Source organism: Hippopotamus amphibius, chromosome 2, assembly GCF_030028045.1.
Source record: "Hippopotamus amphibius kiboko isolate mHipAmp2 chromosome 2, mHipAmp2.hap2, whole genome shotgun sequence".
Taxonomy (NCBI): Eukaryota; Metazoa; Chordata; class Mammalia; order Artiodactyla; family Hippopotamidae; genus Hippopotamus; species Hippopotamus amphibius.
In genome coordinates, this window is record NC_080187.1 from 194,622,343 (window position 1) to 194,646,190 (window position 23,848).

The 23,848-nt window shown below is 39.7% G+C and overlaps 1 protein-coding gene across 1 annotated transcript in view; it reads right to left on the reverse strand.

The window, feature by feature from the left end:
• Positions 1-3,894: 3,894 nt before the first annotated feature.
• MYO5C (myosin VC) overlaps positions 3,895-23,848 on the reverse strand; it is a 96,696-nt gene continuing 76,742 nt past the window's right edge. The window contains exons 35-41 of the mRNA XM_057723964.1: positions 23,454-23,608; positions 21,416-21,505; positions 17,621-17,771; positions 16,690-16,972; positions 6,940-7,114; positions 6,344-6,424; positions 3,895-5,143 (exon numbers count right to left, since the gene is read on the reverse strand). Of these exons, the coding sequence (XP_057579947.1) occupies positions 4,991-5,143; positions 6,344-6,424; positions 6,940-7,114; positions 16,690-16,972; positions 17,621-17,771; positions 21,416-21,505; positions 23,454-23,608 (1,088 nt within the window). The 3' untranslated portion in view covers positions 3,895-4,990. The remainder of the gene's footprint in view (positions 5,144-6,343; positions 6,425-6,939; positions 7,115-16,689; positions 16,973-17,620; positions 17,772-21,415; positions 21,506-23,453; positions 23,609-23,848) is intronic.

The window sequence follows — 23,848 nt, forward strand, 5'->3', positions numbered from 1 at the left end:
ATTTTCTTCTGGTATCTTCATGAGTATCTATGAGTAAACATTAAAAAAAAATGGAACTACATGTCATATGCAACTTTGAACTTTAGTTTTTTGCTTAGTAATGTTTTCATCTTTGCATGTCATTGCATATTCTTAGAAAACACCAATTTTAAAATGGAGAACACAAGTTTTGAGTTGTGTTAACCTTAAATCATATTGCATAGCTAGCAGTTTAGATCTGGGTGGTTGAACATGAGTAAGCTCAAATTAAACTTGGAAGATTACAGTATTTTAGAATTATACACGTTATGCATGGTCATTGTAGAAAGTTTGGAAAAATTAGAAAGGTATAAGGAAGAAAACAATCACGTATAATTCATTGCCCAGAGAGACTCCTTTTCACATTTTGGTGTATGCAAGAGTAGAGTTTTAGGACCAGTGGTCACAGTGATCATGTACACTGTTTATATTTTTACATCCTGGTGTCCTTCATTTAGTGCTTATAACATAGGCTAAATTGAATTTTAGTACATTCTATTATACTTATTGACAATAATCTTTTTTGTGATGAGAGAACTTTATACAGCTAGAGTAAATGCTTCAATGGGCATTTTAACAAGAAAAAGATGAAAATACCCCATTTTAACAAGTTTTGACATGAAGTGGCTCTGCAGTAGGAGTTCCCTAGCCCTAAGCCATGCACAAAATTTCTTTGAAATGTTTCACTTAAATATATGGTTAAAAAAAATCACCAAAACCCCCACTACCCCATGATTATTTTTAAAAAGTCTATGCCAAAGACAGAAAGTCAAAAGTGATAGTCCCCATTATCTGCCCTGCACTCAATTCCGTGAGTTTGGTGGCTATTCTTTCAGACTTTTTGACGCCATAGATAAAGCTTTGTTAGTTATATAAATAGGGCTGTTAGCTACTTGCTTTTTCACCTGACTTATTGCTTTAATGCTTACAGGGCTATCTGTTTCCTGGTAATAGCTTCAGTATTATTTTATACTATGCAGTAACAGAGTATCATGATTTAAGAAACCAGCATCCTACTGTTGGATGTATAGGGTATCTCCAGTTTTTACTTTTAAAGTAATGCTTCATTGACCCAAATAAAAATGGGAAAAGTACCCTCATACTTTGCTGGTGGGAATGTAAAATGGTGCAGCCTCTGTGGAAAAAAAGTTTGGCAGTTACTCAAAAAGTTAAACAGAGTTGTTACCAGATGACCAAGCAAATTCACTCATGGATATATCCCAAGACCATTGAAAACATATGTTCACATAAACATTTATACACAAATATTTGTAGCAGGATTTAAGGCAAAATGTGGAAAAAACTAAAATGTCCATCAACTGAGGAATGGATAAAGAAAATGTGGTCTGTCTATACAGTAGACTCTTATTTAGGAATAAAAAATGATGAAGTTCTGATATGTGCTACAACATGGCTGAACCTTGAAAATTTTATGCTAAGTGAAATAAGCCAGATACAAAAGGCCACAAATTGTGATTCCATTTATACAATATGTCTGGGATAGGCAGATCCGTAGAGACAGAAAGTAGATTAGAGGTTGCCAATAGGTGGGGGAGAGCGGGTTGGGAGTGACTGCTAAATGAGTATGGGGTTTCTTTTTTGGGGTGATGGAAAAGTTCTGGAATTAGATAATGTACATCCTTGTGAATATACTAAAAACCACTGAAATGTATGCTATAAAATAGTGAGCTTTATGTTGCATGCAATCATATCTCAATATAAATTATTTTTTAAGTGGGCAAAAGACTTGGACACTTCACAAATACAGATATTCATATCAGCATCATTAGGCATCAAAGAAATGCAAGTTAAAACCACGCTGTGAATCCACTACTTACCCACCAGAATACCTAACAGTAAAAAGACTGATGATGTGAAGTGTGGGCAAGAATGTAAAGAAATGGACCTCTTCTGTTGGTGGGAGTATAAATTGGTACAACCACATTAGAAAGCTACTAAAGCTATGCATACATATAATTCTATTCCTTGATACTCAACAGAAATGAATACCTACATCCTCAGAAAAAAGAAAACCGTGAATAAGGATGTCACAGCAGCTTTATTGATGAGCCTCAAACTGGAAAAACCCAAATGTTCATCAGTATAGACTAGATACATAAATTGTGATATGTTCATGTAATAAAAAAGAATAAGCTGCTGGTATACATGGTGATGAAAGGATGGATCTCACAGACTTATTAAAATCATGTAATGTTTAGTTTCAGAAACCTCTTTTTATTCCATAAGCTACACTCTGAGGTTTATGCTGACATGCGAAGTATTATGTGTGTCAGTTTCTTTTAATATCTTTTTTTTTTTGGGCGGTGCTGCCCGGCATTGCAGGGTCTTACCCCAACCAGGGGTCAAACCCTGTGCCTCCACACAGTGGAAGCGCAGAGCCTTAAGCACTGGACCACCAAGAAAGTCCCATGTGGGTCAATTTTTAAAACTGATTAAATAATTGTAAAGATGCTTAATTTCCCCCTGATGCCAATACTGAATATATTTTGAAAACAAAGCACCTATTTCAAAAGAAATGCATGTGTATTGTGGAAAAATTAAACATACAGATTAACTACATACCACCCCTCACCTGTACTCTCACCACTGTCAACACCTCGGTATGCACACACCTGAACACTTCTCTGAGCATTTAAGGAAGCCTGAGTATTCTAATATAACGTTAACACACACATACCTTCCAGAGAGTCAACACTTGGAACCGGTCAGCAGAACGGCAAGAAGCTAGAGCTGCAGCTCCAAGGTGCTAAGACAACTGCATCCCATCTAACTAATCTCCTTAGCTGGGCTTTACAGCTCAGCTGTTCCCTTCCTTCCCACCTGCAGCTCCGTGTTCACGTCTGGAGCACTCACTGCAGTTTGCATCACTCACTCACCCCTTGAACCTCCTAACCACCCATGTTTCCAGGTGCCCTTAGAACCCCCACTGAGCAGTTTCTAGAGCTCAGTTCTCTGTCCTCTGCAGGAAGCAGAGTTCAGCTGGTTTGACCCCCGAGAATTCAGACCCTGCTTCACTGAGCAACCCTGACATTCACCTGTGAATGAAGGTTATCAACAGCTCCTGTCTCTTCACGGTCCTCACCCCACCAGCACCTCATTGTTTTGGCCACCCTTGCCACCTTCAGCTTTGTAGAAGTGATCAAGACTTGGGTGAGCGTTCCCCTGGCCTTCTCCATGGATAAACTTTTCAGGTTCTGCCGGTCCCCTTGTCTCCAAACAAGATCTAATCCTTCCCAAGACTGACCCCCCACAAACCCTGCCGCCTCCAGTAGGACTTTGCTCCTGCAACTCGGCTCGCCAGCATCAGCATTACCACAGGGGTGAGCAGGGTGTGGACCTGCCCTCCAGGAGCTCACAGGGTAGCGGAGGGAATGGCCAACGTTACTGTCTTATAGCCCGGAGAAGTGCTGTAGGACAGGAACCCTGAGTTATGGGGGCCAAAGAGGAAGGGTGATGGGCTCTTTGTGGCATAGGGGAGACCTGGAAGGGGCATGGAAAAGCAGTCCGTGTGGACCAAAACCCAGCCAACTCTCCGCCAAGGAGCCCCTCATTCTGGCACAGTCTGGGAGCCCATGGAGACAGAGCCTGAGCCAGGGCTGAGGGCATATTTACTTTCTCTTTAAAAATTTTATATATGTTTTATGAGGCATTATGAATCTATATAAAGATTCCAGCGTCTTTAAATATGACCCTTAAAGAAAGGCATAAAACCTGTGCAATTAAGAAAAATGTAATCTCCTAGCAATTAAAAGAACCTGACCCAATTCATTTGGTAATTTATTTTATTGATTAAAATGTTACAAAGTTCTACTTCTCATTTCTTCATATACAATGTATCTAAATGAACTAAATTAAATCATTTATAATATGAAAAGATTATTTCATATTAGTAGGGTGATGTTGCTGCATAATCACATATTATTTCCACTCCTAAGATATATATCCACGTTATCCAATCACAGCTACGGCCTGTGGCTTTGGGGTGGTGCAGAAGAGGCCACAGGTTAGGAGTGCTTATTGAATGTTTTATGCTCTGAAAGAAAGAAATGAGGAAACTTGGGGGGAACAAGGGAAAGAGATTTCTCAAAAGGAGGAACTGACAATTCTTCAGTTATTTTTATGAGAAAATCTTAAAATATATTTGATAGAGAAAATCATTTAGGTTGCCTTTTCAAACTTATTTTTTTAAGTTGTATGAAAGATTAAACAACGAAAAATCATGGCAAATATGTTGGCAGATAAAATTTAAAGAAATGTTCTTTTGGAGGAGGAGATGATAAATGGCGTGGAAATTAAGCATGAATGATGTATTAGCTTTAAATGGATATATACATAAAAATACTTCATATGACTCATTTCAGATGGAATACCCTCTTAAAAATTAGAGGGACCTGAAATAAATTTTTTTTTATGCAGGTGTGTCTTCAGTAAAATGAGTTGGTGAAACACCCCCACCTCCATCAAGCAGGTGTGGGGTGAGAAAACTTTTGACAGGCCACCATGGCCAAAAGGGATTATTTGGAAGACTCAGCCCTGGAACCTGTTTGTGGCTTATAAATGTATCTGGGCTTCACATGAACCTTAGAAAACTTAGGATAAACTGTGTCCCTGGGTCTCACTCCCTCTGGGTGGACCCCATCACAAGATCGATCTAGACAAGAGGCACCTGGCAGAAAATACGAACCTTGCAGAAATTCTAATAAAAGCTGGCTGAGATTCCAAAGGTAGACATGGCCTTTCCAACCTCAGCTGGTGTGCGTTCATTCTTACGTGATGACAGTGGCAGCACCATCACCACAAACAAGAGAAGATGTGGCCCATTTGGGAGAACTCTTTTCTTCCTTAAATCACATTCCAAAGCATTTCCAGTTCCAATTAATAAGCCACATCCCTCATATTTGACCTTCATTTAGCTTTTGAAAGAAAAGTGCATTTATTCCCTTTTCTCCTGCTATAATCTATTGAGAAAGCCTAGCTTGAAACTGCTGGGGATCTGGATCATTTCCAGAGCATGAGGAGAGGGGGTAAAAGGAAATGTGACTTGAAAGAGATATTTGGTATCCAACATCAGGTGTGATGAATCCTCTCGGCTATTTAGGAGAGCCTGAAATGAGAACCAGAGGAAAAATGAATAAGGAAACCAGTGCACTCTGCTTTATTGCTGTCTGGAAGAGTAAGGAAAACGCAACTCTATCTCCAGTGAAAGACTCCTTTCAAAATCATGTGTGATAACACACAAAAGGGCTTTTCAACAGCACAGCTTGGAGGTGAAATGGTCTGTCCAGGTCTTCCAGATCAGCTCTCATGAATACTTACCTGCTCTGTTTCATTTCAGAAGTTAATTTCCCACAGGATAGACTGACTGCAAATCGATCTACTTTCTATTCTTACCTATTCTCATGGCATAATTTTAAGCCCAAACATGAGTGGAGCTCAGTATTAAATTTTTATTGCATTCATATTTCTTTTTAGTTCAGTGGTTTGCAAACTTTTTTGGTCTCAGGCCCCCTTTATACTCTTAAATTACTGAGAACCCCAAACAGCTTTTGTGCATGTGGTTATAGCTATTGATATTTGTCATATTAGTAATTAAAACAATAATTTAAAATATTTATTAATCATTAAAATAATGAGACCAATACATGTTAACATATTTTTATTGAAAAACAACTATATGTCTGAAAACAAATAAAAAAACGAGTGAGAAGTGGTATTGTTTTATAATTTTGTAAATCTTTTTAATGTCTGACTTAATATGACAGGTAGAATCTCGTATCTGCTTCTGCATTCACCTATTGTGATATGTTATTTTGGTTGAAGTATATGAAGAAAAGTCTGCCTCACACAGGTATGTATTTAGAAAAAGGAAGACTTTGCAGACTCCCTGGAATTATCTCAAGAACCTCTGTCATGGGTCCCTGAACCAAACTTTGAGAACTGCTGCCTAGTTCATGGGGAAAGAAATTTTAGGGATTAAAATAAGAAAAAAATGGGTACACAGGTTCTCTGTTTCCATTCAGCCTCTGCTCCCTTGTACATACTGATGAGACTGATGAGAAACAAGACATGCTGAAGGAACGTAGAATGTGAGTCACAATTCTGGTGTTTTCATTCCCTTCCCACCAGGGCTAAAAGGGGTTCTGAAAACAAGGGGAATTTGACAGGAAAAATTCCTGCTGCTTTTCCTGGGTGCCTTTCCCATATATTTGGTACATGTACTTTAATCCTGAATTTCTATAATGGTAATTAAATATTACTGTCTTATACTAAAAAAAAAAAAAAGGCACATCTTTAAAGATCTCACCTGTACTTTGCGAACGAAGGATGGAGTCACTCTTTTCTCAAAGTCATCGATAGGTGTGTATGAATTAAGGATCTTTATGATCTGCAAACAGTACATAAGATGGTGTGAGGCCACAAAAAAGAACAACTCTGTCCATGAAATAATGGTTCCAGTGGTCTGGGAACAGTCAGGAACCCCAAGTGGTTCTTTTATACTGTAATTTGGCTCCAGGAACCATGTATTATTTTTTCCAAGAAAAGAGAAAACAAGCTGAGAAGAGCATAGAAGAGAGCAAGGATATCATATAATTAGATGACAGTAAGAGAATTCCCCATTTCCAGCCTCCTTTCCTGCTCCCACCCCCTCTCCCCACACATACCCATCTGTGAGTTTAGTGGTCAGGGAATGTGTCAAATGCACTTTTATGTTTTTAAGGTCTAGAGTTAGTATTTAATAAATGCTTGTTAGATAAGAGGGCGGGCCATGGGAGATATGTATGCTCCCCAAAGAGCACAGAGAGAGGCAGATGCACCCCACGCTGGCTAAGCCAGGAAAGGGGATACCAATTACATGATCTGTTGAGGAAGATCAGGTAGATACTCAGCAAGCCTGGTCACCTGCACAGCAGACAGGGAGGTACAGCGTTCGGAGATCTCCTTGGCATCGCTGTCTGTGGTCTTCTTGACCTGAAGTAACCAGGCTGCCTGAGAGAGAGGTTCCAAAGTTTCCTTGGCCAAGCTCTTCTGCACATTCTTATCTTTAAGCCATTCTTCTAAGTAGCTGATATTGCACCTGGAGTAAAAGCCAGAGGAGCAGAGAACAGTGGGTAACCCATTTAGAACACTTTAGGGGAGGGTGCCGAATCCCCAGTGTGTCCCAACATGGTACCGGAGTTCAGTGAGATCCTCAGGACCACAGTCCAGCAGTTTCTTCATTTGTAAAAAGAGGGGGTTGGTCCAGATGATCAGCTCTTATAATCCATGGTTCTAAGGATCATGATGGTTTAGGGTGAGGGGCCATAATAGCAATATACTTTAGGGGAAATCTGAGCAAAGAACAGTGACTACAATAATTTAAAAAGTGACTATTAAAGTACCCCTAACAATAGATTTGAAAATATACTAAAGGAAAAAAATCATAGTGATATTTGAAGAGAAGACTTGGTATAAAACTCGTTTGATCTCTTTTCCTAAATTAACAGAAAATTTTCAACTGGTAGAAGGCTTTCTTTCAGTCCACTGGGGTTTTCATTCTGATTTCTGTCACTGGTTATCATAGGTTTATGAATTAAGAGGCACGGATTTTAATCCCACTGATCTGTCGTGTAAGCCTGGATAGTTACTCAGCCTCTCTTGGTAAATCAGAGTGTTGAGAACATTCACCCATTGCTAGTAGGAGTGTAAATGGTACGGCTGCTAAGGAATGCAGTTAGGCAGTTCCTTAAGATGTTAAACATAGAACTACCATCTGACCCAGCAATTCCACTTTCAGGTACTTACTAAAGAGAATTGAAAGCATGTCCACACAAAAAATCATACACAGATGTGCATAGCAGCATTAATTGTTATAGCCCCCAAAAGAAAACACAATGTCCACCAACTGATGGATAAACAAACTGTGGTCTCTCCATACAATGCGATATTATTCAGCAATAAAAAGGAGTGAGGTACTGCCACATGCTACCACATGGGTGAACTATGAACACACTACACTAAGTGAAAGAAGCCAGTCACAAAAGACAACAGATTTTATGATTCCATTTATTTAAAGAATTCCAGAATAGGCAAACCTGTAGAGAAAGAAAATATATTTGCTGTTGCTCAGGTCGAGGAGGAGGGGCCTCCCTGGTGGGATGTGGGTAGGGAATATGAGTGGCTGCTAGTTGGTATAAGGTTTCTTTTTGGAGTGATGAAACTGTTCTAAAATTACATTATGGTGATGGTTGCATAACGCTGTAAATATACTAAAAACCACTGAACTATACACTTTAAACAAGTGAACTGTATGGAATTTAAATTATATATCAATGAAGCTGTTTAAAAAAATTGAGTGTTGAGCTAGGTGATCTCTAAGGTCAGTCCCAGTTCTGACCTTCCAGATTAGCAACTCCCCATGGGTTAAAACACTGGGACAGTAATGCTGAATTAATGTATTCCACAGGGATGTAATCAGTGTGAGATAACATCTCGTGCACTGGTTACCCCCCTTTTTTTGCATTGTCAATTTTGTCCCACTAGTTTAAGTTATTACAGTAGATTCCTAATGGGCCTCCTATCTCACCCCTTCTAGTCCATCCTATTCAATCCTGCCACAGTGTTTCTAAATCTGAATTTTGAGCATGTTAATCCTCCCCCTCAAAAATCTCTGGTGGAGTTCTGATTCTTGGTAAGATGGCGTAAACGCTCCACTTTGTCTTTCTCACTGAATGCAGTTATAAAACCTGGAGGGAATACCTGGGAGAGCTATTTGAGGACTTTGAAAACTAAACAGTAGCAGGTGGATTGGGAGAGAAGACCAAACTGACAATGAGCTTACCAGTATCCTTCCCTCTGCTATTCTTGGCCCAAACTCAAAGCAGCCTGAAACTCAGTAGTGGGCATGGGTGCCAACAAAGAGCTCCAGGAGAAGCCCTCTAGTTCTGGCTCGAGGTGCTCAAAAGAGGTGTCCTAATGCTCTGAGAGATGGTGGAAATTCTCTGTGTTTCTTTTTTCTCCTTTTCTTTTCTTTTTCTTCATTCTCTCATGTGCAAGCCCCAAACAGTCCTATGGTGGTGGCAACAGGGTCCAGAAGGAAACTAAAACTCTGAAAGAGGGGAACTTTCTTCAATTGGAGGAGTTGTGGCTGAAGAGGATGGGGTGAACCCTCCTTGCTCTTTTTCCCACCACTTGACCCCAGATGGGGACATTTGCTGGAAATGCGCCACACAATGAGTTAAATAAAGCCCCAGTTTTCTGTCTGGAGGACCAAAGAGGGGATGCCCAGGGATCTGGAAAGTCCCAGCGGTATTGTGGAGAGGAGGAGTTTGGGAAAGTGACACTTAAAGTTGTTTATGAACTCCTGGGCACAGCCCTGAGCCCCTGCATGGATCTGACCCTCAGTAGCTCACATAAACTTTGAGGACTAACCTGGGATTGTGCACCACCCACGTTTTAGATGGGCCACTGTGTGTCACACACAAGACAGAACCAAACAGCATTACAAAGGCTTTGAAAACTGAACTGACAGAGGAACCACAACCCCCAGAGCCTGAACCCAAGTGAGCTGATTATCTGATAAAAGTATCAACATTCTCCATAGGATTTAAAGACTCAGTGTCTCATATTAGAATAATAAAAGTATCCAGAATACAACTCAAAATTACTTGGCATACGAAAACCAAGGAAATCTTAAGTCACGTTAAATAAGATATCAACTTTGTGATATTAAATAGATACCAACTTTGAGATGACATAGATGTTGGAATCTTCTGACAAAGACTTTAAAGAAGCTATCAAAAAATGCTCTGAAAAGTAAGGACAAACTATCTTGAAATACATGGAAAAATAGAAAGCCTCAGGGAAAAAAAAAAGACAACGTTTCAAAAAAATGGAAACTTTAGAACCGAAAAAAACGCAATAACATAAACAAAAGAACTCAGGGCTCAACAGCAGAATATAGATGGCAGAGAAGAATCAGTGAACTTCAAGGGATCAATAAAGATGATACAATCTGAAAAGTACAAAGAACAGAACTTTAGGGATAACAAAATAATGAAAGGTCTAACATTTGTGTCACTGAAGTTCCAGAAGGAAAGGAGAAAGTGTAATGCAGATAAAATATTTGAAGAAATGGCTGAAAATGTCCCAAATTTGGTGAGATCCACAAACGTACAGACTCAAGAAGTTCAGAGAATCTCAGAGAGGCTAAACCCAAAGAAATCCACACCCAGATGCATCATAATCAAACTGTGGTAAGCTAAATACAAAGAAGAAAAAATCTGGAATTCAATCAGAGAAAGACTATGCATTATTTATAGGAAAATAATAATTCAAATGACTGTGCATTTCTCATCAGAAACCATGGAAGTCAGAAAAAGTGAAACATTTTTAAACTGATGAAAGAAAGGACTGTCAACCCAGGCATTGGTAGCCTATAAAAATGTACTTTAGGAATGAAGGTGAAATGAAGCTATTTTCAGATGAAAGAAAGCTAAGAGAATTTATTGCCAGTGAACCTGCTCTAAAAGGACTAATAAAATAATTTCCTGAAGAATCAACATTGTGAAAATGACTATACTACCCAAAGCAATTTACAGATTCAATGCAATCCCTATCAAGTTACCAATGGCATTTTTCACAGAACTAGAACAAGAAATCTTACAATTTGTATGGAAACGCAAAAGACCCCAAATAGCCAAAGCAATCTTGAGAAGGAAAGACGGAGTTGGTGGAATTAGGCTTCCTGACTTCAAACTATACTACAAGGCCATAGTGATCAAGACAGTATGGTACTGGCACAAAAATAGAAAGGAAGATCAATGGAACAGAATGGAGAACCCAGAGGTAAACCCAAGCACATATGGACACCTTATCTTTGACAAAGGAGGCAAGAATACACAATGGAAAAAAGACAGCCTCTTCAATAAGTGGTGCTGGGAAAATTGGACAGCTACATGTAAAAGAATGAAATTAGAACACTTCCTAACACCATACACAAAAATAAACTCAAAATGGATTAAAGACCTACATGTAAGGCCAGACACTATAAAACTCCTAGAGGAAAACACAGGCAGAACACTCTATGACATCCATCAATGCAAGATCCTTTTTGACCCACCTCCTAGAATCATGGACATAAAATCAAGAATAAGCAAATGGGACCTAATGAAATTTAAAAGTTTTTGTACAGCGAAAGAAACCATAAACAAGACAAGAAGACAACCCTCAGAATGGGAGAAAATACTTGCCAATGAAGCAATGGACAAAGGATTAATCTCTAAAATATACAAGCAGCTCATACAGCTTAATACCAAAAAAGCAAATAACCCAATCCACAAATGGGCGGAAGACCTAAATAGACATTTCTCCAAAGAAGACATACAGATGGCCAACAAACACATGAAAAGATGCTCAACATCACTAATCATTAGAGAAATACAAGTCAAAGCCACAGTGAGGTATCACCTTATACCAGTCAGAACGGCCATCATCAAAAAATCTAGAAACAATAAATGTTGGAGAGGGTGTGGAGAAAAGGGAACCTCCTGCACTGTTGGTGGGAATGTAAGTTGGTACAGCCACTAAGGAAAACAGTTTGGAGGTTCCTTAAAAAACTAAAAATAGAATTACCACATGACCCAGCAATCTCACTACTGGGCATATACCTAGAGAAAACCATAATCCAAAAAGAAGCATGTACCATAATGTTCATGGCAGCACTATTTACAATAACCAGGACATGGAAGCAACCTAAATGCCCATCAACAGATGAATGGACAAAGAAGATGTGGCACATATATACAATGGAATATTACTCAGCCATAAAAAGGAATGAAATGGAGCTATATGTAATGATGTGGATAGACCTAGAGTCTATCATATAGAGTGAAGTAAGCCAGAAAGAGAAAAACAAATACTGTATGCTAACTCATATACATGGAATCTAAAAAAAAAAATTACAAACTGGTACTGATGAACCCAGTGACAGGGCAAGAATAAGGATGCAGATGCAGAGAATGGACTGGAGGACATGGGGTTGGGGGCGCAGAGGGCGAAGGGGAAGCTGGGATGAAGTGAGAGAGTAGCATAGATGTATATATACTACCAACTGTAAAATGGATAACTAGTGGGAAGTTGCTGTATAACAAAGGGAGGTCAACTCGATGATGGGTGATGCCTTAGAGGGCCAGGACAGGGAGGGTGGGAGGGAGTCGTAGGAGGGAGGGGATATGGGGATATAATGTATAAATACAGCTGATTCACTTTGGTCTATCTCAAAAACTGGTACAAAAGTGTAAAGCAATTATATTCCAATAAAGAGCTTAAAAAAAAGGGAAATGATATCAAAATGAGATTTGTGGGGGAAATGAGACTTGAAACATTAGAAATGAAGGAATAACAGAAATAATAAATACCTGGGTAAATACAATAGACCATTCTTCTCCTATTGAGTCCTTTAAAATATGTTGGATCGTTTAAAACAAAATTATAATGTTGTCTGGCACAGTTTTTGATGTATGTAGACATAATATATAAGACAACAAGCAATGAGGGGAAAGTGGCCTATGTAATGTTAAGGTCTCTACATTCCACTTATTGTGATAAGATATGGATTCTAAAAAGACTGAAAAAGGTATGTATGTATACTGTATTTCCTAGAGCAATCATTAAAAAAGATACAAAGAGAGTGAAAACACAGTAGATAAATTTAAAAGGGGTACCAAAAATTTTCAAAGAACCCAAAAGAAGACAGAAACAGGAAATCAGATAAAAAAAAACCCAAAAGGAACAAATAGAAAATAATAAAATGGTAGACTTAAATCTAAGCATATAATTAATTACATTAAATTTGAATGGTCTAAAAATTCCAATTAAGAAGCATAGATTGTCAGACTGGATGAAAAAATAAAACAAAAAACCAGAACCAAATATATGCTGCCTACAAGAAACTCACTTCAGATATGATACAGGTAGGTTAAAAGTTAAAAGATGGAAAAAGATATACTATGAAAACACTTACGTAAATAAAATGTACACTTTTAGACAAAGTAGACTTCAAAGCAGAGGAAATTACCGGGTTGGGGGGATAAAGAGAGATCCCACATGATGATAGGTGGGTCAACTCACCAAGAAAACATAACAATTCTTAGTGTGCGTGTATCTAAAAACGGAGCTTCAGAATACATAAAGCAAAACCTGACAGATTGAAAGAAGAAAGAGACAAATCCATAGTTATAGTTGGAGACTTCAACACTCTTCTCAGTAATCAGTAGACCTAACAGACAGAAAATCAGCGAGGATGTAGAAGAACTGAAAAACACCATCAACGAACTGGGTCTGATCGACATTTATAGAACATTCTAGGCAACAAAAGCAGAATATACATTCTTTTCAACTGCATGTGGAAGATTCACAAAAATAGGCCATATTCTGGGTCATAAAAGCAAATATTAACAAGCTTAAAAATAATTGAAATCATACAAAGTTTGTTTTTTTTTAATGTAAAAATATTTGTAAGTTTGTATTTTAAAAATAAACCTGGGAAAGTCTCAGGCAAAGTGGGATGGTTGGTAACGTTAGTATCACAATTTATGGTATATTTTAACCTGTATGCATCTTGAGATTTTAAAAAAATTGTGGTAGAAAACACATAACGTAAAATTACCATCTTTGCTATTGTTAAGTGTGTAGTATAGTAGTGCTAACTATATGTACCATGTTGTATAACAGATTCCCAGAACATTTTCATTTTGTAAAACTGAAACTGTACATCCATTGAACGAACAACTCTCTTTTTCTCTCTCTCCTTGGCCCCAGGCAACCACCATTCTACCTTCAGTTTCTAAGAATTTGACAAAGTACATTCTTTAAGAACAATGAAATTGAACTAAAAATCAATACTAGAAAGGTAACAAGAAAGTCTCTAAACTCTTGGAAATTAAACAGCACACTTCTAAATAATCTGTGGGTCAAAGAGTAAGACTTGAGGGAAATTAGAAAATATTTTGAACTGAACAAAAATGAAAATACAACATATCAAAATTTGTGGGATATAGTTAAAGTAGTGCTTAGAGAGAAATGTATATCATTAAATGCTTATGTTAGAAAAGAGAGGTCTTGAAGCTAATAATCCAGGCTTCTACTTTAGGAACCTATAAGAAGAGAAAAATAAATGCAGAGGTGGCAGAAGGAATGAAATCATAAAGACAGTAACAAATTAAATTTAAAAAAAAGACAGAAATCAGTGAAACCAAAACCTGGTTCTTTAGATCATAAAATTGATACACCGCTAGCAAGACTGACCAAGGAAAAGAGAAGACACAGATTATCCACAGAGGAGTGAAAGAGGGGATATTGTGACAAATTCTGCAGAAATTAATAGAATAATAAGGAAATATTCTGAACAGCTCTATACACATAAAGTCAACTTTGATGAGGTGGACCAATTGCTTGAAAACCAAAAACTACCAAAACTCATCTAAGATGAAATCTGTAACACCTGAATAGTCCTACAACTATTAAAGAAATTGAATTCATAGTGTAAAACCTTCTGAAAACAAACTAACAAAAATCTGTGGTGGCTGCCACTCTTGAGGGACTAAAGCATGCATTTCTCATGCTGGCATTCTACTTTGTTTTTCTAACCTATCTATCCTCCCATCACTCCTGGTGCTCCTTTCAAAGGGGATTATTCATACCCTGCCCTAAATTTTCCTTCACTGAGGCCTGTGTTCATTCCTCTAGTTCTTGGTCAGCTGAAATCCTACTTGTCCTTCAAGACCCAAGTCAATGCCTTTCGTACTCTCCCCAGATTCCTTCAGGCCAGCAAGCAATGTTTGTAGTTGGGCCACCTTATTCTGGTTCCTAACAAAACTGTCTCCACGGGCTCTACCTAGGTTTCTTATCAAAGATCCCTGGGTGAAACAGCCACAATGGAACTTGCAGTAAAAATGCTATTGTGGAGATGGTGAAATAAAGTTCCACCTGGGATAATAATTTTACTATTCATGACTGGGAACAAAAAAGAATTACACACTAGGAAAATCTTTATATCTCCTCAGGAACTGGTCTGCCTCACCATGCCAGATGAGACCAGAGAGCTGATGATGTTTTGCTTTTTCTTCTGCCAGTCAGAAAGCCTAGAGCTAGTTTGCAAGCTACTCTCTTCACTGTTTGTATTTTTCTTTGCTTTGCTTTTGATTTTCCACTTGTGTTCATGTTTTGTTACTGTGTTGCTTGTGTTGTCATGGTAAAGTCACTGCAAATCCTGGTGCGCCTTGCTTATGGCAGGAGCTGAATCAATATCTGAATGAATGAATGCCTCTAAAACGCATGTGCTACTTACTCAGAGCAACACACTGGACAGGCAGTACTTTTCTAAGAGCACTTTCAACTGGTGAGAGGAGAAAGTACTGAGCACCTATGGGGACAGATGTTCACTCACCTTGGGGACCTACTGGTGGAATGAGAGTTGTTTAGCAAAGATTCTGGTGGCACATGTAGGTTTATGGCTTTACTTTAAATAGGCCTGAATCCTACCTCACAGGGCTGCAGGGCATCTGCTCAGAGCTTAGGAAATAAACAGAAGTCTTCCCTCTCTCAATGAAAAGATCCACAAAGCCCAGTGCTCCCTCATATCTGAAAACCACAACCTGGTGTCATGGGAATTTGCCACAATGGTTTGTAGGGATGTCCAACTCCAATTTTCACTAATGCTGAAAAGATGTAATGGATGCCTCTTGTTTATTTCTTGGCTTAATACACTTTTGGGGTCACTTTTTGTTGTACCACTGCCATCATCACCATTCCAGGTTCTCCTATCACCTACGGGTATCAAATCCCTGTACGTATTATAAAAATATTTAATACCTACCCCATATTATATGTTTTATAATCATGTGACAGTGTAAATTCAAACAGTAGCTAATGGTCTGTGTTTCCTTGGTTTAGAGACCAAGAGGAGTCGACATACCTCAAAACTGGATGACCATGTCCTCAGGATAAACTCCCAGTGCTTGGCCTGGAATTCAAGCATTGGGAGTTTATCCACTCTATTGCGGTCCTGTTGCTCCTGACACAAACCTCTGCTTAATCTAGACCGAGCTGTTTACTCCTTTCTGAAGAGGGGTCCTCACTCACTACCACTATGCCTTTGCCCACTCATTCTCTTGCTTGGAATGTTCTCCCATTTTTAACCACTCACAGACAGTTCTCAGGCTTCTGTAACTTTTCTGTCCAAGATAATCTCTCTTCTCTGAAGCACTTCTTGCACCACTTATTTGTGACTCAGTCATAGTGGCCTTGAATGGCAGGGATAAAAGCATCCTTTCCTTTGTTTCCTGTGTCCCCCACCAGCAGTATTAGTCACAGAGGTGGTGGTCAATAAATACTGGTTGAGTATATGATAACCACAGAGGGCCAGAGTTTAAAAGACAATTACTAGTTCTTAGTTGAAGACATTCTGCCAGAGCGTCAAGTTGGTGTGGGGTAGAGTGATGGGAGGAGGACCTGGCCTCCGACGGCCGACATCTCCAAGGTTCTAAGAGTCATCTTGCACACCCTCCAGCAGTGCAGATCTTGTGGAGGCAGGGCAGAGTGTGTGGCCTCGGACTTTAAGAACATCCTTTCCGGCCAGCCTCTCCAGGGTTAGTGGTGATTCATGGGTCTTACCTTATCTGCATCCCTTTTCTGCAGGAGCACATGTCCTTGCGCAGGAAGAGGCTGTTCAGGGTGACTGCCCCGATCAAGAAGAAGAGCTGCTTTACTGACTGCCTCACAATCTCAGGGTCCAGGCCATTCTGGCACATGGTGCTGTAGAAGTAGCTCAGCTGCTGCAGGATGGAGGTCATTGTGTAGGCGTCTGTGTCATCTATGCTGGATGACCGCTTCCGAAAGCCTGTGGGCTTCAGGCCAGAAATGCCCTGTAGACTCTCGTACTCCAGCATGCCTGGCACTATGGAGAAGAACAGAAGCTTTTCTTGCACACACAGTGGGGATACCCAGAGAACATTTCCACTGCTCTTGTGTGCCTGCTTCAGGAGGTGGGACATTTTCCACAAGTGTTAGTGTGGATATAGTTGTAAAAGAGGAAGCAGAAGAATGGAGGGTTGGGGAGCACTGGGGTGTCAGGGGTGGTTGGGGATGGACCGTCGTCTACAGCAGGGCAGCAGCTCCTCTTTTTTCAGTTTCACAGGAGAGAGAACTGGTTAGCATGACAACTCATAGTCTGGAACTACTTAAAGCCTAAAGTATTTAAATTTCAGAAAATTGAAAAAAGTATATCAGAATTTGAGTGGGGCTTTAGGATTTCAAAAATACTTGGCTAAGAACCAGGATTAGCCACATAAGTAGTAGCAGTTCTCCCGTCTTTCCCTTCAGGAGGAATCCCCCTTACAAAAAGAAAACTATGACCTGCGTGCTTTTATATATGTAATCATTTTAGGCAAACAAACAAAAAAGAATTAAAAAGCGGACATTTACATCAGTAAAGCTTGTTTTAAAATTATGTTCTTTGCAATTAACACATTCTATGCACCAGATTTATTTTTAAGGTCTTAAATGTCACTATAAATACTTCTTGGTCATCGATTTTTTTTCTTACCTATTATTGGTTGAATGTTATTTTCCATTACAATAATGAACTGATGATATATTCGTATAGCCACATCACTAAGAATCTGTCTGTATTCTGAAAGGTCAAAATTGTTCAAGCAATTCTTATTCTGATGTGGACTGTTATGCTTCATGAATTCCTGAAAGTAATATTGAACATATAAATATTAAAATAACGTAGACATGCAGGAAATTAAAATACTATTTCTAGGGACTTCGTAGGTGGCGCAGTGGTTAAGAATCTGCCTGCCAATGCAGGGGACACGGGTTTGATCCCTGCCCGAGGAAGATACCACATGCCACGGAACAACTAAGCCTGCACGCCACAACTATTAAGGCTGCGCCCTAGAGCCCATGAGCCACAACTGTTGAGCCCATGTGCTGCAACTACTGAAGCCTGTGTGCCTAGAGCTCATGCTCTGCAACAAGAGAAGCCACCAAAATGAGAAGCCTATGCACTGCAATGAAGAGAAGCCCCCGCTATCCACAACTAGAGAAAACCCATGTGCCACAACGAGGACCCAACACAGCCAATAAAAAAAATAAATTTATAAAAAAAATACTATCTCTACTAATGATATTAAATAAGCTTCTACTATAACTCCTATACTTTAAAACTTAATGGCTGATTTGTATCAAATGAGTTTTTTTAAAGCTTTTTATTGGAGTATAATTGCTTTACACTGTTGTGCCAATTTCTGCTGTACAACAAAGTGAATCAGCTGTATTTATACATATATCCCCATATCCCCTCCTTTGTGCAACTCCTTCCCACCCTCCCTATCTCACCCCTCTAAGTCATTACCCATCATCGAGTTGATCTCCCTGTGTTATACAGCAGCTTCCCACTAGCTATTTTACATTTGGTAGTGTATGTATGTCAATGCTACTCTCTCACTTTGTCCCAGCTTCCCCTTCGCACCCCCTGCCCCTGCCCCATGTCCTCAAGTCTGTTCTCTGCATCTGCATTTTTATTCGTGCCCCACCACTGAGTTCATCAGTAGCATTTTTTAAGATTCCATATATATGCATTAGCATACGGTATTTGTTTTTCTCTTTCTGGCTTACTTCAATCTGTATGACAGACTCTAGGTCCATCCACCTCACTATGAATAACTCAGTTTCATTCCTTTTTATGGCTGAGTAATATCAAATGAGTTCTTGATGTTTGGGGTAGCATTTATTTTCTATTACTAACTACACTTGACCCGTGAATGACATGGGTTTGAACTACATGGGTCTACTTACATGCGGATTTTTTCACTAAATATGTACTATAGTATTGCATGATCCTTAGTTGACTGAATCTGAGGATGGGTCAACTGTAAATATTAATGTCTTGTTTACTTCCCTGACAAATATGTGTCTCCAGAGCTAGACTACATTGGAAAACAACTCCTATGAGCTTTCATGGGAAAAACTGCAAAGCACCCAAAAAAATAAACTGCTGTAATAGGCTGGTAGATGCAATAAATGAGATTCATAACTTTATAATTATAGACTATAGACCAATCTGAAATGTCTTAAAATGTGTGTTATGGACTGAATATTTGTCCCCCCCCCCGCCCCACAAATTTGTATGTTGGAGCCTTAACTTCCAGTGCGGTTATATTTGGAGATGGGGTCTCTAAGGAAGTTATTAAGGTTAAGTGAGGTCATAAGGTGGGGTCCTGATCTGATAGGATTAGTGTTCTGATAGGAGACACTGGAGAGCTCAATCTCTCTCTCTCTCCCCCACAGACGGAGGAAAGGCCGTGTGTGTACGTGGTGAGAAGGGGGCTGTCTGCAAGCCCAGAAGCGAGCTCTCACCAGGGAACCAACCATGCCTGCCCCTGATCTCAGACTTCTGTCCTCCAGAACTGAGAGAAAATAAATTTTTGTTGTTTAGGCCACCTAGTCTGTGCCATTTTTTTATAGCAGACCAAGCAGACTAATACACTTACCATGTTCAAAGAGATAAAAGAAAAAAGAAACATTAAGAATAGGACATTATAAAAGGCAGAGGTGAAAAAGAACAATTGAAATTTTAGAAATAAAAATATAATAATGAAAAACAGGCAGGGACAAGAACATTGTATACATGGCTGAAGAGGGTAAAGAAAGGATTAAAAAATGGTGTTGAATATATAACAGATAAATAATGAGAATCTGCTGTATAGCACAGGGAACTCCACTTCACTGTACAATAGAAAGTAACAAAACATTGTAAAACAACTATACTCCAATAAAAACAGAAAAAAACCCCAAAATGGTGCTGAGTGATGCCTCCTGTTAAGGCCTCACGGATGCCAATTTATCTTAAATGAACTGGTCTATGCCCCTCTCACCCCCAATATTCCTTTTGGTTAGAAGTTGGATTTTCTTTACTTATTTCTCCTTTTGTTTTATAGTACTAGTAGGATTACTTTTATATTTTATTTTACTTTCTCTCCTTTGGGATAACTGCCTATCCATGTGGAAGAAGATACGAGATCATTACCTCACATGTCAATTTGGGATAATCACACCAATTTTGGATAAAAACATAATTATGAACTCCAAATTTGAATTATATGTTTAGAATAAAGAATAACTTCATGATCTCAGGGTAGAGAAGAATTTCTTGAACAAGACACTAAATTGTGTATCATAAAAGAACAGGATTGATAGATTTAAGTATATTAAAATTCAAAAATTGTGTATGACAAAGGACTCCATAAAGTAGAAAAGCCACAATCTATTTATAATATGTAAAGACCTCCTACAGTTGATAAGAAAAATAATCACCCTTAAGAAAAATGGAGAACAGATGTGAGTAGGCAATTTAAAAGGCAACCCAGGACTTTCCTTGTGGTCTAGTGGTTAAGATTCTTTGCTTGCACTGCAGGGGTTGTGGATTCAATTCCTGGTCAGGGAAGTTCTGCATGCTATGTGATACAGCATGCATGCATGCATAAGTAAATAAATAAAGCAACCCAACTGACCAGCAAGCACATGAAATGATGCTTGACCTCACTAGTGATCAAGTACTGAGCTGGCAAAAAAGTTCCTTAGGGGTTTTCCGTAAGATGTTACTGAAAAACCCAAACGAAATTTTTGGCCAACCCAATAATTACAATTTAAGTCAACAAATATCATCTTATACCTATGAGACTGATAAATAATAAACTGTCAATACCTAGTGTTGGTAAAGGTATGAGACACTAGAACTTTTATATACTACTGGTGGGACTATAAAATGGTACAACCATTTTGCAGAGCAGTGAAAACCCTAAAAGCCATCTTGCTATTTTAGGTCAAGGAAATATTGCTCTGTGAGTACTTAAAAGTAAAGAACTTCTTTATGATGTCAGCCCCTTGAAAGCAGAGTCAGAATGGCAAAGGATTTGCAGATTACAGGGGAACAATCAGAATCTTGTAGTGAGAATAGCTATAAATAAATAGGCAGGTTGAACTAAAGGCTGTATATTAGAGTGCTAATACGAAAACTTCAGAATTTCACAACCAGAATGAAAATGAAAAATCACTGAATCTACCTCATGAATTTTTAAAGTCAAGAAAACTGAGGCTTAGTACCATGCCTGAGGTCTAAACCTCTTTCTAGAAGTCTTTTTGCTTGTGACTTCCATTCAGCTGGCGATGTGAAGCTGTCTCCTGGGTAAGGAGGAAGCCAGAGAGCCAGTTAGAGCAAGGCTGCCCCTGGAGCTGGATACCCCAATGCCTAACTTCTACGGTGAGCTCTGGCTCATGAGGAGGCTGGAGACGGGCAGTCAGCACTGAACACTGAGCAGGCAGGCATTCCTACCTCTTCTCCACTGTACTGCTTCAGGCAATTGAGGAAATGACAAGTATTGGAAAGCCAAAAGGACAGCATCTCAAAGTCTTCTAAATGTTCCTTAAAACAAAACAAACAAAAAACAAGAAAAGACAGTTGGATTTTGGTATTGGATTTGGTACCTCTGAGCCAAGAACAGACATATCTTACCTGTTTGGTTAGCTGGTGGCTTGTGACCAAAAAGCATTCCTCTTTTGTTCCTTAAAGCCTTATTAAATTTATACCATAAAAATAAGTTCTTATATTTATTTAGCAGGTTATGGTTTGCAAAGTATTTCTGTGTAAGTTAGATCACCTGTTATGATGCTTGAAGCAGGCATTGTAGGAATGCCTGAGAAATGTCTCAGTCCTTGGGCTCCAAAGTTCACATTCTGACTAGGAAGACAGACATGACATATCTATATATGTAGGTGGCTGACAGCCTACGTCATGGGCACAGACTGTGCTATAAAAGCTCAGAGGATGGAGAGATGATGGGGAACCTGGGCAGCTGGGAAAACCTTAGGAGAGAGGCGGGAGGATGTCCTCCTTAGGAAGGCAGGAGGTAGGCAAGAGCTCAGGATCAAGGACTCTGTTGGTAGGAATACCCCCACTTATGGGGCAGGAAGGAAAGGAACAAGCAAAGGAGGCAGAGGTAATGAAGACCAGAGAGAGAAGAGGAAAACTGGGAAAGTCCTGGGATTTGAAAGACAATGTCAGAGCATTTCAAAGAGATGGTGCTACTGTTCAGTCCACTTAAAGAGAATAAAAACTTAAGAAAATACCATTGGATTTAGCAGGAGGAATTGTGATCTTTCTGTGGAGTAATGGTGGTAGAAGCCAGATTGCAAGCGGGGAAGAATAGTCGGTGGAGACAACTATTTTAAGCACGTTGGCAGCCAAGGAGATGCAGAAAAAGGTACAGTGGCCAAGGGGGTATGTGGACCAAGTGAGGCTTGCTTTAATGGGCTGTGCACTGGAGGGGGGTGGGGCAGGGAGCTACTGAAGAAATTGAGATGGAAGATGCTGGCCAGGATCTTCCGCTACACTCCTCATGCCATGCATTTTTCAGTGTCTAAGTATTTAAACATTCCAGAGCAGCAAGATGGGGCAAATACTGTGTGCACATGGTCTGGAACACAATTCAAGTGGGGCCTGAGGAAACCCAATTTATGAAAATATGGACAGGGAAGACATGAATTTATGGAAGTCTCTTCTAAGAACACGTTGGTAGCTCCCATGAAGACAATGACTATAAAGCACCCAGCACCAAATCAATGTTAGTTTTCTGTTCCTAACTCCTGATGAATAATGAATTCTTGGTATAAAATTGGGGGGGATGGGGGGAAGAATTACCCACACCCTGATGGTATTTTTATTCTTCCCTTTTCCTAGATGATTTAAAATAGGACTTAATTGCTCTTGACTCTTCTAGAATACATATTTTACTAAAAGTGAGATAGGGCTTCCCCAACTAAAAAATTCACATATACCTCAACATCAAACATCACTTCCCATTTGGAAGGGGAATGAAGAATAATGGATCTATATTTTACTGGTCCCTTATGTAGAGCGTCTCTTAGTTTCTGGGCTGAGGATAAAAGTACATACTGTGGTTTTATGAGGGAGAATTATAGAAATGCCAAGAGAAGAGATGAATAATTTTTCAGTCCTTCCCATGCCTTGGCGTTCACACGTGTTACGTGGATAGACACATGTTCCTTGCAGCCAGGAATCTCACACCCTGAGGGGACGGAAGTGGTGGGGTGGTGGCTCCCAGGTTGCAGTGTGACAGGTGAGGATCCGAGGTTTACTGCAGATCTCCATCCTTAGGGCTCTCTGACCTAAGCTGTCTTTTCCTCACAGCTTCGCTTCTTTCACTGATGGGGTCTCCAACTGGTTTGAGGAATCATGTTGTTGACCAAAGACTGGAGGTGAAGGATGGGAAAAGTCCAGGCATCTGGTCACTCCCACAAATGTTCCTAAAGGAGCCAGAATACCAAGGGCCCATGTTGAAGGTAGTTCCTACCTTAACCACCTGCTTGATGCCATTAATGGTGCTGTTCATGAGGGACTTGAGCATGTGGGCGTCATTCAGAGAGTCTGCGTAGCGTACACACATGAACAGGATGTGAGCCGGCAGCCCGGGGATCATGTTCACCACCACGCCGCGGGGCTTCAGGTCTGGAGCAGACAGAGGCAGTGGGGATTACAGCTGACGGTCAGCTCTCCCAATAAGGAGCCTGTGGTGAAGGGGCAGGGGCTGTCTGCTTCTCTGTGCTTGATGCCGTGCCTGAATGCACAGGGATGTCTTCTCCCTTTGAGGAATTCAGGCCGGCTCTTTTCTTGGCAACAACATACATGCAGGTGACACCTGCTCCCCTTACTTCTCATTTGCAAAGTACTTTCTCTTTTCTAGGGTTG